Source organism: Chrysochloris asiatica, unplaced genomic scaffold (assembly GCF_000296735.1).
Source record: "Chrysochloris asiatica unplaced genomic scaffold, ChrAsi1.0 scaffold00107, whole genome shotgun sequence".
NCBI classification, from domain to species: domain Eukaryota; kingdom Metazoa; phylum Chordata; class Mammalia; order Afrosoricida; family Chrysochloridae; genus Chrysochloris; species Chrysochloris asiatica.
Window position 1 is genome coordinate 6,177,631 of NW_006408625.1, and position 14,789 is coordinate 6,192,419.

General features: G+C 41.0%; 1 protein-coding gene across 1 annotated transcript in view; it reads left to right on the forward strand.

The window, feature by feature from the left end:
• Positions 1 to 11,793: 11,793 nt before the first annotated feature.
• The window catches only part of HABP4 (hyaluronan binding protein 4), a 47,855-nt gene continuing 44,859 nt past the window's right edge, over positions 11,794 to 14,789 (forward strand). The window contains exon 1 of the mRNA XM_006867670.1: positions 11,794 to 12,249. Coding sequence (XP_006867732.1) covers positions 11,898 to 12,249 — 352 coding nt within the window. The 5' untranslated portion in view covers positions 11,794 to 11,897. The remainder of the gene's footprint in view (positions 12,250 to 14,789) is intronic.

The window sequence follows — 14,789 nt, forward strand, 5'->3', positions numbered from 1 at the left end:
GCTACAATTTGATAAACTTTACCTATATTTATGGATGTAGCAGCTCAAAAAAGGGAATAAACCTTTACAGCGAGGATCACACTCACCCCTTTGGTAAGCAGGGTTTACAGGGATGGGAACTTAGACATTGGCTACCCAAAATGGGGGTATCTATTCAGGCAAGAAATGACAGGCTTACAAGCTTTCAAGAGGGAACCTAGTTCCAGATGGGGTGGGGGAAGGTAGAATCATCACTGAATAAATTCCAATCTGTTGGGACTGGACTGGCGGAAGGAAATGGGGATAAGACTTTTGTGGTACAACAGTGAATAACTGACATCAGGACTAACTATGAGGGTAGGAAATATAGAGGTAGATGGTTTTTTGACAAAAGGAGGAGAGTGATTGATTTGGCAGGCCAGGAGCAGAGGTCACTGGGACCATCAAATGAGAAGAATGGAGAGCAGGACCCTACCCCAAGAGGCAGTGATGCCAGGGATGGAGACAGAGATGATGACATGAATAGACAGAGTGGCTGGGGACACTGGACTCGGAGGGAGAAGGGCTGTGTGCTGGCAGCCGGGGGGTGGGCCTGTGTGGTATAACCTTTGGTTATTTGATGATGCATGGAAGGGATTGTAATCATTACGATGAAACGAAATACGACATGATGAGTGTAAAGCTGATGTTTTCCCATGTAAACCTCACAATAAAAACTTTAAAAAAAAAAAAAAAAAGGCAATGCAAAGACATATGCAAACTCTGAAAGAAAAAAATTGCCAGCGAAGAATCATATACCCAGCAAAACAGTCCCTCAAATATGATGGTGAAATTAGAACATTTGCAGATGAACAGAAATTAAAGGAATTTGTAATAACTTGACCAACTCTATAAAAAATAGTAAATTGAGTCCTTTTGAATGAGAACCTACAACAGCAGACAACAGCTTAAGCTTGATATACATGGCACCATCATCTAGAATAAAATCCAGATAAAAAAAGTATCCAAAGTAAAAAAATAAGGAGCCAGATAAATCAATTTATAATGAAGAAAACTACAAAGCAAAAACAGGGGAAAGTGTATTTACTGAACTTCCAAATGGCAAGGAAATAATGTACATTTCCGGATAAAACTGACTGTTTTAAACCAATAAAGAAATTAATAAATTACAGGGTATGCTCAGAGAAAATTAATACACCTTCATATCAAATCAAGGAAAACCATAAAAATTTAGTAAATATTAAAACAACAGCAATGAAGAAATTGACATGAAAGCACACAAAATGAATTTACAGAAAATTCTGTTGGAAAAGAAACAAGCAACACCATACACACACACACAAACCACAAACACAGAAAAATGACAGCAAACAATTCATATCTATCGATATATAATTACACTGAATATCAGTGGACAAAATGCACTAGTCATGAGACAGACAAGAGTAGAATGTATGAGAAAACAAGATTATTTCAATATGTTGTCTACACGAGACAACTTTCATGCAAAGACGAAAATAGATTAAAAATCAGGAATGCAAAAAAATATATCAAGATAAGAGCCATAAAATATGAGCAAGAGTGACATTATTAATTTCTGATCAAACAGACTTTAAGGCAAAAACCAGCATAAGAGTCAAAGAAAGACATTATCTCAGGGTTATAGTATCAGTTGAACAAGAGTAGATAACCATAATAAATATCTACACTCCCAAAGAAAGAGCCTCAAAATATATAAATCAAACTCTAATTGAATTGAAGAAAGAAATAGTAAGACATCTTAATATACCACTTTCAATGAAGAACAGAACAACTAGAAAGAAACTCAACAACGACACAGAAGAACTAAACAACTTTATCAGCCAACTTGAATTCATAGACTTAAAGCACTCAGACCAACAAGAGAACAATAAACATTCTTTTCCAGTGTGTGTGGAACATTCTCCAGAATATATCATATTTTAGGCCACAAAGTAGGCCTCAATAAATTTAACAACATCATTATACTACATACTATCTTTTCATATCACAGTGTTATAAAATTAGATATTAGCAATAGGAAGATCAAGAGAAAACATGAAATACATGGAAACTGAATGAAACCGTGCTTAAAAAATACTAGGTTGTCGAACAAATAAAAAAAACGAACTTAAAAAAATTCCTTGAATCAAATAAGAATGAAGATACAACATACCAAAACCTTTGGGACGTAGCAAAAGCAGTGCTCAGAAGGCATTTTTATAGCAATAAATGCACACACCCAGAAAGAAGAAAGAACCAAAATCAACATATTAACACATCTCCAACAACTAGAAAAAAGTAGAAAGTAAGCCTACAGCCACCAGAAGAAATAAGATTAGAGCAGAAATAAATGAAATAGAAAACAGAAAAATAAAAAGTATCAATAAGACAAGAAGTTGGTTCTTTGAAAGGATTAATAAAATTGACAAACCACTGGGAAATATAACAAAAGAAAAGACGGAGAATACATAAATAACATGCATAAGAAATGAGCTACATAACATCAAAACAGAAACAATGGAAATAAAAAGGACAATAACAGAATACTATGAAAACTATATTCCAAAAAATTTGAAAATCTAGGAGAAATGGACAAATTTTTAGAAAACCACGACCTACCTACACTAACACAGAATGAAGTAGAAAAATTGAACAAAGTTATAATAACAGAATAAATTGATCAGGTCTTTTTAAAACTCCCAACAAAAAAAAGTGAGCCAAGATGGCTTTACTGTTGAAATCTACCAAAATTTCAGAGAACAGCTTATACCAATTCTACTCAAACTATTCCAGAATACAGAAAAGGATGGAAATCTCCATCACTAAAAAAGAAAATTACAGACCAACATCCCTCATGAACATAGATACAAAAATTTTCAAGAAACTCCTAGCCAATAGAATTCAACAACATATCAAAAATAAATAAGTAAATAAATCATGACAGTGGGATTCATATCAAGGATGCAAGGCTAGTTCAATATTAGAAAAGTAATCAATGCAACCCACCACATAAATAAAACAATGTAAAAGAACCAAATGATCATATCAATTGATACAGAAAAGGCTTTTGACAAAATCCAACATCCATTCCTAATAAAAACACTCAACATAATAGGAATAGAAGGGAAATTCCTCAACATAGTTAAGTGCATATATACAGATCCAACAGTCAACATTACCCTCAATGGAGAGAAACTAAAAGCATTCTCTTCGCAAAGAGGAATCAGGAAGGATGCCCTTTATCACCATTCCTATCCAATATTGTGTAGGAATTCTTAGCCAGAGCAAGAAATGGAAATTAAAGGCATCCAAACTGGCAAAGGAGAAGTAAAACTTCCTCTATTTGCAGATGATATAATGCATACATAGAAAATGCTAAAGACTCAGCAAGAAAATAGTTGGAACTCAAAATAATGACAGGGTGTGAGATCAATATACAAAAACCAGTTGGACTGGAGTATGGTGAAACCTGGTTGGCCCGAAGTATGGTGAGACCTGGGGACTCATGAGCCCATGGACAAGAACATAGCCACAGAGAGCTAGAGTTGAAAGTGAAGCATCCAGCTGATATGAAGTGAGGAGAGATGCACAAGAATACTCAAACTTGCAGATAGTACCCATTTGACTTAACTTCAATGGCTGGATGATCAGAACTTGACTAGAGGAAGATTTAAAAAAAAAAAAAAATTTTTTTAATAAAGAAAACAAGTGTAAATCACAACAATTGGGCAACTTAGACATTGACTACCTAAAATGGGGCGCTATAAATGCACAAAGTGACTGGATTACAAGTTTTCAAGAGGGAGTTTAGTTTCAAAGTGGGCAGGAGAAGGTAGAATCCCTACTGAATAGTTTTCATCTAGTCTAGACAGGTCTGGTGGAAGGAGATGGGGATAAGTTTCTTATGATTCAATAGTGAATAATTGTTATCATGACTGATTGCAATTGTCACAACTGTAAAGATCTGTAGCAAAAAGGGGGGAGTAGTTGATCTTACAGTCCAGGAATAGTAGATCCTGGGACCAAGGGAGAAGAGCATGAGCGGAGTGTGGGACCCTATCCAGAGAAGTGGTAACACCAGAGTTGGAGACAGATGATGATGTGGAGCGATGGAGCAGCTGAGGACTCTAGACACAAAAACAAACAGAGGGTATAGAAGCAAATACTGTTGAATAATGATGCATGGAGGGGATTGTAATCATTGTAATGAAATACGATAGGATGAATGTAAAACTGATGTTCTCCCATGTAAGCTATCACTCACTTCACAATAAAAACTTAAAACAAAATCAGTTGGATTCCTCTACACAAACAAAGACAGCTCTGAAAAGGAAATCAGGAAAATAATACCATTTACAATAGCCACCCAAAAGATGAAATACTTAGGAATAAATCACACCAGAGAAATGAAGTTATGCCAGTTATTAAGTGTCACTGAATTGATTCTGAGTATAGAGACCCTGTATAGGGTTTCCTAGATGTGACTGGTAAGTTTGAACCACCAACCTTGTGGTTCAGGCTTGTGGTCAAGTGCTTATCCTAAACATAAGAATTATATAAACAAAACTACAAAATACTACTACAAGAAAATAAAAGAGACACACAAAAATGGAAGAATATACCATGTTCATGGATAGGAAGGCTTAACATTGTGAAAATGACAACATTACCCAATGTAATCTACAAATATAATGCAATATCATTTCACATTCCAATGTCATTCTTTAAAGAAATGGAAAAACAAATAAATAACTTTATATGGATAAGAAAGAGACCTGGGATAAGCAAAGCATTCCTTAAGGAGGAGAACAAAGTTGGAGGCTTCTCATTTCTGATCTCAAAATCTACTACAAATCCATAGTGGGCAAAACAACCTAGTACTAGTATAACGAAAGATACACAGATCAATGGAACAGAAGTGAGCACCCAGAAGCAAATCCATCTACATACAGTCAACTGATTTTTGACAAAGAACCAAAACATATTAAATGGGAAAGAGATAGTGTCTTTAACAAACAGTGATGGCAAAACTAGAAATTCATTTTAGAAATATGAAATAAGACCCATATCTGACTCCATATACGAAAACCAACTCAACATGGATTAAAGACCTAAATATAAAACCTAGAACTATAAAGATTATCTATGAAAAATAATACATGGCATAAATACATGTCAAACAACCAAAACACATACACAATAGAAGATAAAATCTCCTAAAAAGTAGACACTTATGTGCACCAAGGAATTTTGCCAAAAGATAGCCCACAGAAAGGAAAACATTATTTTGCAGTGACATATCAGACAAGGGACTAATCTCTAAAATTTATAGAAAAATACACCTCTACAAGAAAGAGACAAATAATCCAATAAAAAATAGGCAGTGGGCATGAAGAGACACCTCATTAAAGGTGTCCAACAAACATGAAGAAATGTTCACCATCATCAGCCATTGTCGTTGTTGTTGTTAAGTTCCGTTGAGTTGGTTCCAACCCATAGCGACCCTGTATAGGGTTTCCGAGGAACAGCTGGTGAGTTTGAACCACCAACATCAGCCATGAGAGATGCAAATCAGAACAATGAAATATCATTTCAAACCAGCACTTACAGCAAAGTTCAAAATAACAGAAAACAACAAATGTTGGTGAGGGTATGGAGAGACTGGGACCCTCCTACATTGCTGGTGGGACTGTAAAATGGTGTCACCACTGTGGAAAACAGTATGGCATTTCCTCAAATGTTGAAAATAGAAATACTGCATGACCTAGCAATCCCTCTACTTGGTATATGTTGTTGTTGTTGTTATGTGCCGTGGAGTCGGTTCCGACTCATAACAACCCTGTACAGGGTTTCCGAGACTGTAAATCTTTATGGGAGCAGAAAGCCTCATCTTTCTCCTGCAGAACAGCTGGTAGTTTTGAACTGCTGACCCTGAGGTTCGCAGCCCGATTTGTAACCACTACGCTACCAGACTTGGTATATATCCATAAAAAATAAGAGCCATGACACAAATAGACATATGCACATCAATGTTCATCACAGCACCATTAACAATGGTAAAAAGATGAAGACAGCCTAAATGCTCATCAGTGGAAAAATGGATTAACAAACTTTGGTACATACACACAATGGAATACTATGCAACACTGAAAAAAATGAATTAGCAAAAACACTTCATAACATGGTCGAATCTCAAGGACATTATGCTAAGTGAAATTAGTCAGTCACAGAAGGGCAAAGTATGAGACCCACTATTGTAAAAACTCAAGGAAATGTTTTCATGCAAAAAGAAATATTCTTTGCTAGTGCAAAGGGTGGGAGGGAAGTGAGAGTAATTTATTGGTTAGAGAGAAGACATGTTAGCTCTAGTGATAAGGAGGGTAATATACAAGAAGAAGGAGGCTGTTAGAAGAATGATGAAGACAGGTGATGTCAGGGGATAGAGGTAAATACTGTTATATGCACAACCCTGGAACAACAGTGTTCTGTGGGTAGATAACATGGACAGACATACAGGCTGAATGGGTATGGGAGAGAGATTGGGAGTATACCCACAAATACATAAGGATTTGAAAGAGGATGTTTGCACATGACTATTTCCCTTTCCAGCTGTGGTGAAGAATACAAGAGGACAAAATGATGAAAACTTAGACAGCATCAAATATCTTAAGGCAATGAGTTGTTGGACCTGGAAACTCAGGACCATAGTCTCAAGGGATACCATAGTCAATTGGCATAACATAGCCCACAAAAACAATGTTCTACATCCTACTTTGGTGCATAGCAACTGGAATTTTGGAAGTTCCTGAGTAAGGTGTAACTATTGGTCTCTTCATATGCGAAAGAAAGAAGAGTGATAAAAACTGAAGATGCTTGGAATCAACTAGACCAATAGAGCAGGTGAAACATCGGTCACACCATTCTGAGACCCAAAAGAACTAGTTGGTGCCCGACTCTACTACCAACTGCTCTGAAAGGGATCACAATAGTCCTGTGGGAGACCTTTTCTTTCTTTCTTTTTTTTAATTGGGCTTACTGGTCAGAAAGAGACTGGAGGAACCCAAGACTATGGCCCTTGACTGTCCTTCAAATCTGGAATGGAACTCACCCTTGTGGCCCAAATTTCAACCAAGCAGTAGATAGGTATTTATGAGGGGACAAAAGCACTAGATAAGGCATGTTCACCATGGAATGGTCAATCATTCAAGATCAAAAGGGCAACATTTACCTAAGGATAAAGTTGAGAAGGATGGGAAGGAAGTTGGAATGAAATAGGAACCACAGGGAGGAAGCAGGATAACTATTGTTACAGGAGGAGATTGAAATTATTGAGATGAAACAAAGTGCATGATTTGTTTAATGTAAAACTGATGATATTTTCTGTAAACCTTCACTCAATCCACAATAAAAAGTTGTAAAAAAATTAAAATGATTAAGAACCGATGGTACTGAAAGAAGAAGTCTAAGCTGCAATGAAGGCATTGTCAAGAAACAAGCTTCCAGATATTGAAATCTTTCAACAAACTGATGAAGCACTTGAGGCTACCACTTATCTATGCCAAGAATTTTGGAAGACAGCTTACCTGTTCAACAGATTGGAAGAGATCCGTATTTGTGCTCATTCCAAAGATAGGTGACCCAAGGTTAATGGGTGCCGAAAGAACATGTTCAAATTCAGCCTGTGTCTTCATGGCTGCATTTCCACTCACAAGTAGACCCAGGTGGCCACCAGTGAGCATATGGTTCACCAATTCTCTTTAACATTTAGTCCTAGAAGAGGATTTTCTCTGATGGACACAGACATTTTTAGCTTTGATATCTCTAAGACAAACAGCTTGCTTGAAACTCTAAAAGCCAAACAGTCCACTTTTTTCCTGCAGGTCTTTTAATCACCAATCTCCTGTTCTTTTAGTAGTTCTGGGATGGTCTACATGTCTTTTCAAATGCAAATGTACTAACTCTGAAGGTTCTGGGTTGGGCTCAGGATTCCACCTAAGGCTCCATACTCTAGAAAGCTTAAAACAAAAAGCCTATTTGTTTCTGAGCAAATTCTAACTCACCTTTTAGCAAATACAATCTCTTACAAGTTCTCTGTAATCATAATTACCAACATTCATTTCTATCACGCATGTATGTCTATTTTACAATAGGCAGAAGAAACCACTATCTATAAGGCAGACACATAAACCTTTTATAACATTCAAATTCAATCTTTTCTTCTCCACCCTTAGACTAATCCCATATGGCCTTAAGCCTTTAGCAGGGTAGCTCCAGTAAACCCTGACTCCCTCTTGTTGGTAAGTGCCTTGGAGTTGGTTCCAACTCTTAGCAACCCTGTATAAGGTTTCCTAGGAGCAGATGGTGAGCTTGAACCACCTACCTTGCAGTTCAATCCTACATTGCAGTCCAGGGTATTAACCCTTAGTACCACAACAGAACTCTGACCTCCTTATTAGCCATCTTATTTAGCCAGAGTGTCGTCTGCTTGTTGTTGCTAAGTGCTGTTGAGTCAGGTTCCAACCCATAGCAACCCTGTATAGGGTTTCCAAGGAGCAGCTGGTGAAGTTGAACCTCAGACCTCCCAGTTCAAGTGGACTTTGAAGTCCAGAGCATTAACCAACAGTGCCTGCTTTTATCCCCTCAGGCAGGAGGCAAAAAAAATTTTTTTTTCAGTGTTGTTAAGTGCCATCAAGTCAGTTCCAACCCATAGCAACCCTGTGTAGCATTTCCGAGGAGTGGCTGGTGGGTTTGAACTGCCTACCTTGCAGTTCAAACTGACCTTGCAGTCCAGTGCATTATCCTGCAGTGCTACACCAGGTAACAAAATATAAAACCTCATGCTTTCTTCAGTCTGGAGCCATTGTAATGAATCCGGCTCCTGGTGCCAACTGCTTAAACCAAGTAGGGGCCATGTCTGACTTTCTCTTACTCCACAAGGGGAAAAAACAACCAAATTCAAAATCAGTCCAAGGTCAATTCCTATGAAGTTGAGGTCAGACATGCCTCCACCCTATATTAGTGCCTTTAAAGTTAGTAAGACTTGTGTATCAATTTAGAAAACATCCTTGTGATTTTGTTTCTCTAGAACTCCACTCTCAGTACCACATGTCTTAGGCTGAGTTTTTAGAAAAACATATATATGTATATATATTGTTAAGTGCCATTGAGTCAGTTCTGACTCATAGTGACCTTGTATAGGGTTTCTGGGGTGCATCTGGTAAGTTTGAACCACTACCTTGTGGTTTAAACTGACTTTCTAGTTCAGTGCTTATCCTAGAGTGCCACATCAGGATACCATGTATATATAGAGAGGCAGAACTTTATCATCAAGGAAATGGCTTACAATTGCTGAGTCCCAGGTTCCCAGTGGGGGAGAGAGAGAGCCTTTCCCACATGTCCATTATCTTGGGCACAGGCTACACCCCCAAGGAAACATCCTTTCAATTCACTGGCTGCTCATAGTCAATCATCATAGAGTTAACTATGCTTCTATTAGGTTTCATCATTATGGAAATCAGCACATCTCAACTGCTAAACCACTAGAAATCCTAGCCTGAACCATTACAACATCCAATGAGTTGGATTGACACAGTGGCAGTAACAATTGTGCTCAAATATAACATTGAGAAAGATGAGTCTTTCTACTCCCGTAAAGATTTACACCCTCGGAAACCCTATACAGGGTCGCTATGGGTCGGAACTGACTCAATGGCACATAACAACAACAACAATAACAATTGAGAGGATGGTTCAGGGCTGGGCAGTGTTGTTTATTTGTGCACAGGGTTGTTGTGGGTCAGAACCAACTCAACGGCACCTAACAACAAAAACAGGAGTAGTTGGTGGCACTTTAGGATAAGTACTGGACTAGTTACTGAAGGTTATAGGTTCAAACCCTCTAACTATTCCTTGAAATCCTAGTGTGGTGTTATAGGACAAGCACTCGACTGCAAGGTCAGTTTGAATGACACGGTTGGCAGTTCAAACCTACTAGCATCTCCTCGTCCACCCTATACAGGGTCGCTATGAGTTAGAATAGGCTTGATGGCTGTAGATTAGTTAGTTGGTTAAAGAGTAGTTTGGACAATAAAGACTCGACAGTACTTAATGACAGCAACAATCATCTTATATAATAAATCCAAGGTAGGGAGGTTCCCAAGGAGTCCCTGGGTGGTTTAAATTGATTGCTAACCAAAGGTTGGAGAAGACAGGCCTGGTGATTCTATTTCCCAAAAAAATCAGCCATTACAAACTTTATGGAGCACACACACGTGAGTCAAAGCTGATTCAACTACTGGTCTTAGGGAGTTCCCTGTTGGTTTAGTTAGTAACTCCACACCAACTACCTTTCAGGGCTATTCTGCCAGATTGAAATGATTAACCTGGCAAGGGAATGGAATTATAATGTTGATGTGAAATTAATCAAGTTTGAGCCTTGATTAATTAAAGGGGCCCAATTTCTGCTAATTGTTAAGTGTTGTCAGTTCTGACTCATAGCACCTGAGCAGAAAGCCTCATTTTTTTTTTTTTTTCTTTTCTCCTGCAGAGAGCCTGTGGACTTGAACCACGGACCTTGTGTTTCACAGTCCAGTGCTTATCCTATGGATCTACTGAACAAAATACCAGTTCTGTAAAAATGTAAGCGCAATAGGAATCACTTCGGAATACTCAACCAAGAGAGTCTCTACAGGTGCCCTGGTAAGACTTCCAAGAGGAAGTCCAGACATAAGTTCCTCTCTCTGCGGCAGGTCTCAACTAAACGATCTCAAAAACAAAACAAAACATAAACCTCAACGTGTCCACCGCTAAACTCAAGATTTCATCAGAGTGATCTGTTCCAGGGTTCTCTTTCTTTACAAATTGCACCAACATTCTAGTCGCCCAAGCCTGAAAAATAGCAGTCATTGTACTGTTTCTTCACCCCCCCCCAATATTTATGGCATTTTGATTCGCCTCTAAAATGACTCTTGAATCTACCCTCTCTTCGCCTCCACTGCCATCATCTTAGTCCTAGTCACTGTGGTCAGCTTTCCCTGGTCTCCTGCACCCATTCGGACCTCCTTCTGACCAATTCCTTTCAAAGGAGTTTAAGTGGCCTTTATCAAATAAAAGTCTGACCTTATTTAAAAGCTGCTTCCCACTGCTGCTAGATTAAAGACCAAAATAATGCCTCTACCGATCCCACTCCCACGTTCCAATTACACAACTTAACGTGAGCTTGAATGTGCTGAGGTCCATCCTACCCCGAGATTCGCTCCTTTCAGACCCTAGCGGACCCGTCACTTACAGTGTGGTCGGGTTCCCTTGCTACCGGCGCCTACAGAACTCTGTCCCTTCCCTTTGGGGGCACTTTTTCTCAGTCTGTAGACCGTAAACTCCTTGAAGATATAGGATCTCTTACAACAAAATTCCAGGCACACGTAAGTGCTCAATGAATAGATGTTGAATGGCTAGATGAATACAAAACTTTGACAACTGGCCGTTAATGAATGAGTACCCAGATTCACAGAGTACAGACACGACGGCCTTAAGTCCAGAGCATCTCCTAGCCACCTGGACCACAAACCTCCGTTTCTCCTCTCAGTAGCCCGTCCCTTGGGCTCCGCCTTTCCAACAGGAGACAGAGGGGGAGGAGCACTGAGGGCGCATGACGCGACAGCAGCTAGTTGGTGATTGGGCTCCCAGGCGCACGGCTAGAAAGGGGGCGTGTCCGGACGCGCTGATTGGTTCTCCGGCGGCTGCTAGGCGGGCGCTGGCGGTGCGGGGGCGGGCGCTGGCGGGGAGACAACCGGGTAGGGCTGGGAGGGAGGCGTCGGTGGGATGGGTCATCGCTGTCCGCTTCGTTGAGAGTCACTCGCGTAGGCTGCCCGCGGCGGGCCAGCAGTGGCCACGGCGGCATGAAGGGCGCTCTGGGGAGCCCCGTGGCCGCCGCTGACGCCACGATGCAGGAAAGTTTCGGCTGCGTCGTGGCCAACCGCTTCCACCAGCTGCTGGACGACGAGTCGGACCCGTTCGACATCCTGCGCGAGGCCGAGTGCCGGCGCCAGCAGCAGCTGCAGCGCAAGAGACGCGACGAGGCGGCGGTGGCCGCCGGGGTCAGCACCCGAGGCGGCAGGAGCCCTGCCGGGGCCTCGGGCCACAAAACCGGCTCGGGCAGTGGCCGGAGGGAGTCCCAGAAGGAGCGCAAGAGCATCCCGGCCCCTGGCGCGCAGCAGCCCGACAGCCCCGGCGGCGGCCCCCAGCCGCCCGGTACGCGCGTCCCGCCGGCACCAGGGCGCTCACTGGGAGGGTGCGGCGGGAGGGAGAGCGAGGAGAATGGGGTCAACCTCTTCCCTGGGAGACTAGGGTTTCGGGAACCACGTTCCGGAAAGGGGTGGGCTCTGAGGAGACTTGGGTTGCGGCAGTAGAAGGCAGCAAAGAAGACTACAGTGTGTGACTGGGGGCTCCCATCCCTTCTGGCGTCCCCTCTGGGGAGGCTGGAGCTAGTGGGCCACGAGACCCTGGAATCTGAACCCTTAGGTCAAGTTGCATAAAGTTGAGGGGTAATGCTGGAGAGTTGTGTGTGGGCTGCTGTTCCGGAGGTCTGAAATTAAGAGTCAGCAAGGATGCCAGCCTCTGCAAGATTGAGTTCTGGAGGCTAAACGAGAAACGAGCTGCGAAGGACGGAGGGGAGAGAGCAACTAGCCCACTGTAGGTGGTGGTGAGAGGCTGCGATGTGTCTAGAATGGAGGGAGCTGGGGTGAGGGGCTGCTGGGCCTCTGTGATGAGGGAAAAAGGCCTGCTGACCGCGTGGGGTTGGGCTGTGACGTCAGGGCCGTGAGTGCGTGCTGGTTGAGGTGTCCGCGGGATCCTCAACTCTTTGGGAGCTTTAACTCGTCTCAATATTCACGCTTCCAGTAGTCGGCAGGCATCGATTTTCAATGCATTTCTTAGTATTGTTGATGGGATGTGTAACTTGTAATTAGCTCAAGACTGCTCTTAGAATATTCTTTTCAACCTCAACAATATTCAAGGTTCTCTACTCTTAGTTTAACAAAAAGGGCCAGTGCAAATCTTGGTGCACTACTGTGTGTTGTAGTACTAGGGGGTTTTCTTTAGAGGCTGTTTCTTTCCCTTTAACTGACACTGGTGGCATAATCAGTGAGACTCCACTTGTGTTTTTACTCTTGTCCTGAAGTAAGGCTGTCCCAAGGCTCGCAGAAAATACTTTCAAGGTGTGTATTGCAATTTGACCTCTCCCGACATTGTTTGATTTATTGGCTTGTTCTTTGCTTGATAAAAATTGTACATCCTAACTAGCCTTGGTAGAGCACCTCCTGGCTTAAGTACTGGGGTTTTGGCTTGTCCCAATGATTTTCCTTTATCTGTTGGAAAGGCCAGGGCATAGACACCATTTGAGACTCAGAAAATCAAGTCATCACAATAAAGGTGTTGAAAATTGCCAGGAAATAGTATTTCTTGGCAATTTTTCTTGGCTAACCTCCTGTTAGGCCAGGAAGTTCTTGAGCTTATCTGAAACAGCAAGACTTAAGATATATTTTGCATATTGTATTATGTTCTCTTGTTTTTCTATTACATTTACTTAAAGATAAATATAGTAATAAAAACTTGGTGGTGGTGGTGGTTATGTGCGGTGGAGTTGGTTCGGACTCATAGCGACCCTGTACAGTGTTTCCGAGGCTGTAAACCTTTACGGGAGCAGAACGCCTCCTAACCATCAGAACGCTGGTAGTTTCGAACTGCTGACCTTGAGGTTCGCAGCCCATTTCGTAACCACTACGCTACCAGAGCTCTTTAATAAAAACTTAGGAGGGCTAATCTTTTTCACTCCCTTTGTCTAACAAATGAAAATACATTCTTTTCTTTAGAAAAGTATAAAACTGCGTTTAGTGATAGGGCGCTGTGGTTAATGCGCTGTACGTCGGTTTAAACCGCAAGGTCGGTGGTTCAAGCTCACCAGTCGCTCCTTGTAAACCCTGTACAGGGTTGCTATGGGTCAGACCGACTCAATGGCACTTAAACAACAACAACTAACATAATATCCTGGTGATGGTGGTGTTGAGTGCCATAGAGTTCTGACCCATAAACAGAGAACATAGTATAGGGTTTTCAAGGAGCAGCTGGTGAGGTTGAATAGCTGACCTTGCAGTTCAAACCGACTTTGCAGTCCAGCGCATTAACCCACAGTGTCACACTAGACTGCTGACTGCAAGGTTGGTGGTTCAAACCAATCAGCTGCTCCTTGGAAACCCTATTTGGGGTCCCTATAAATTGCAACTGACTCTATAGCACTTAACAACAATACTGATATATGTGGGTCTTGATATGGTGCTATAGGATTAGCACTGGACTGATAACCGCAAATTCGGCAGTTCAAACCCACCAGCCACTCTTGGAAACCCTACACAGAGTTCCTATGAAAACTGATTCAACAGCATACAGTGAGACTTTAAAAAAATGTTTAAGACATAGATTAATGTTATGAATTTACACATCCATGCTATGAAAAATTCCACACAATGTTTTGAAAAATTATGAATAATTCAGAAAATGTTTTAAGTGAAAATTCCCTATTTTCTCGCCTGTTAACAGTTTACCTCTATAATTACATACAGCTTTTTTTTTTTTAATTTAAAAGTTGCAAATGACTACTTTCACATGAGATTGTAATCTGTTATAATCTCTAGATTTTATTGTTAGAATGAAAATTTTGTAATTCTAGTTCTTTTTCTAGTGTTTTCTGGAGCAAACTGCTGCTCATTCTTATACATGTGGTTGTACTAAATTTT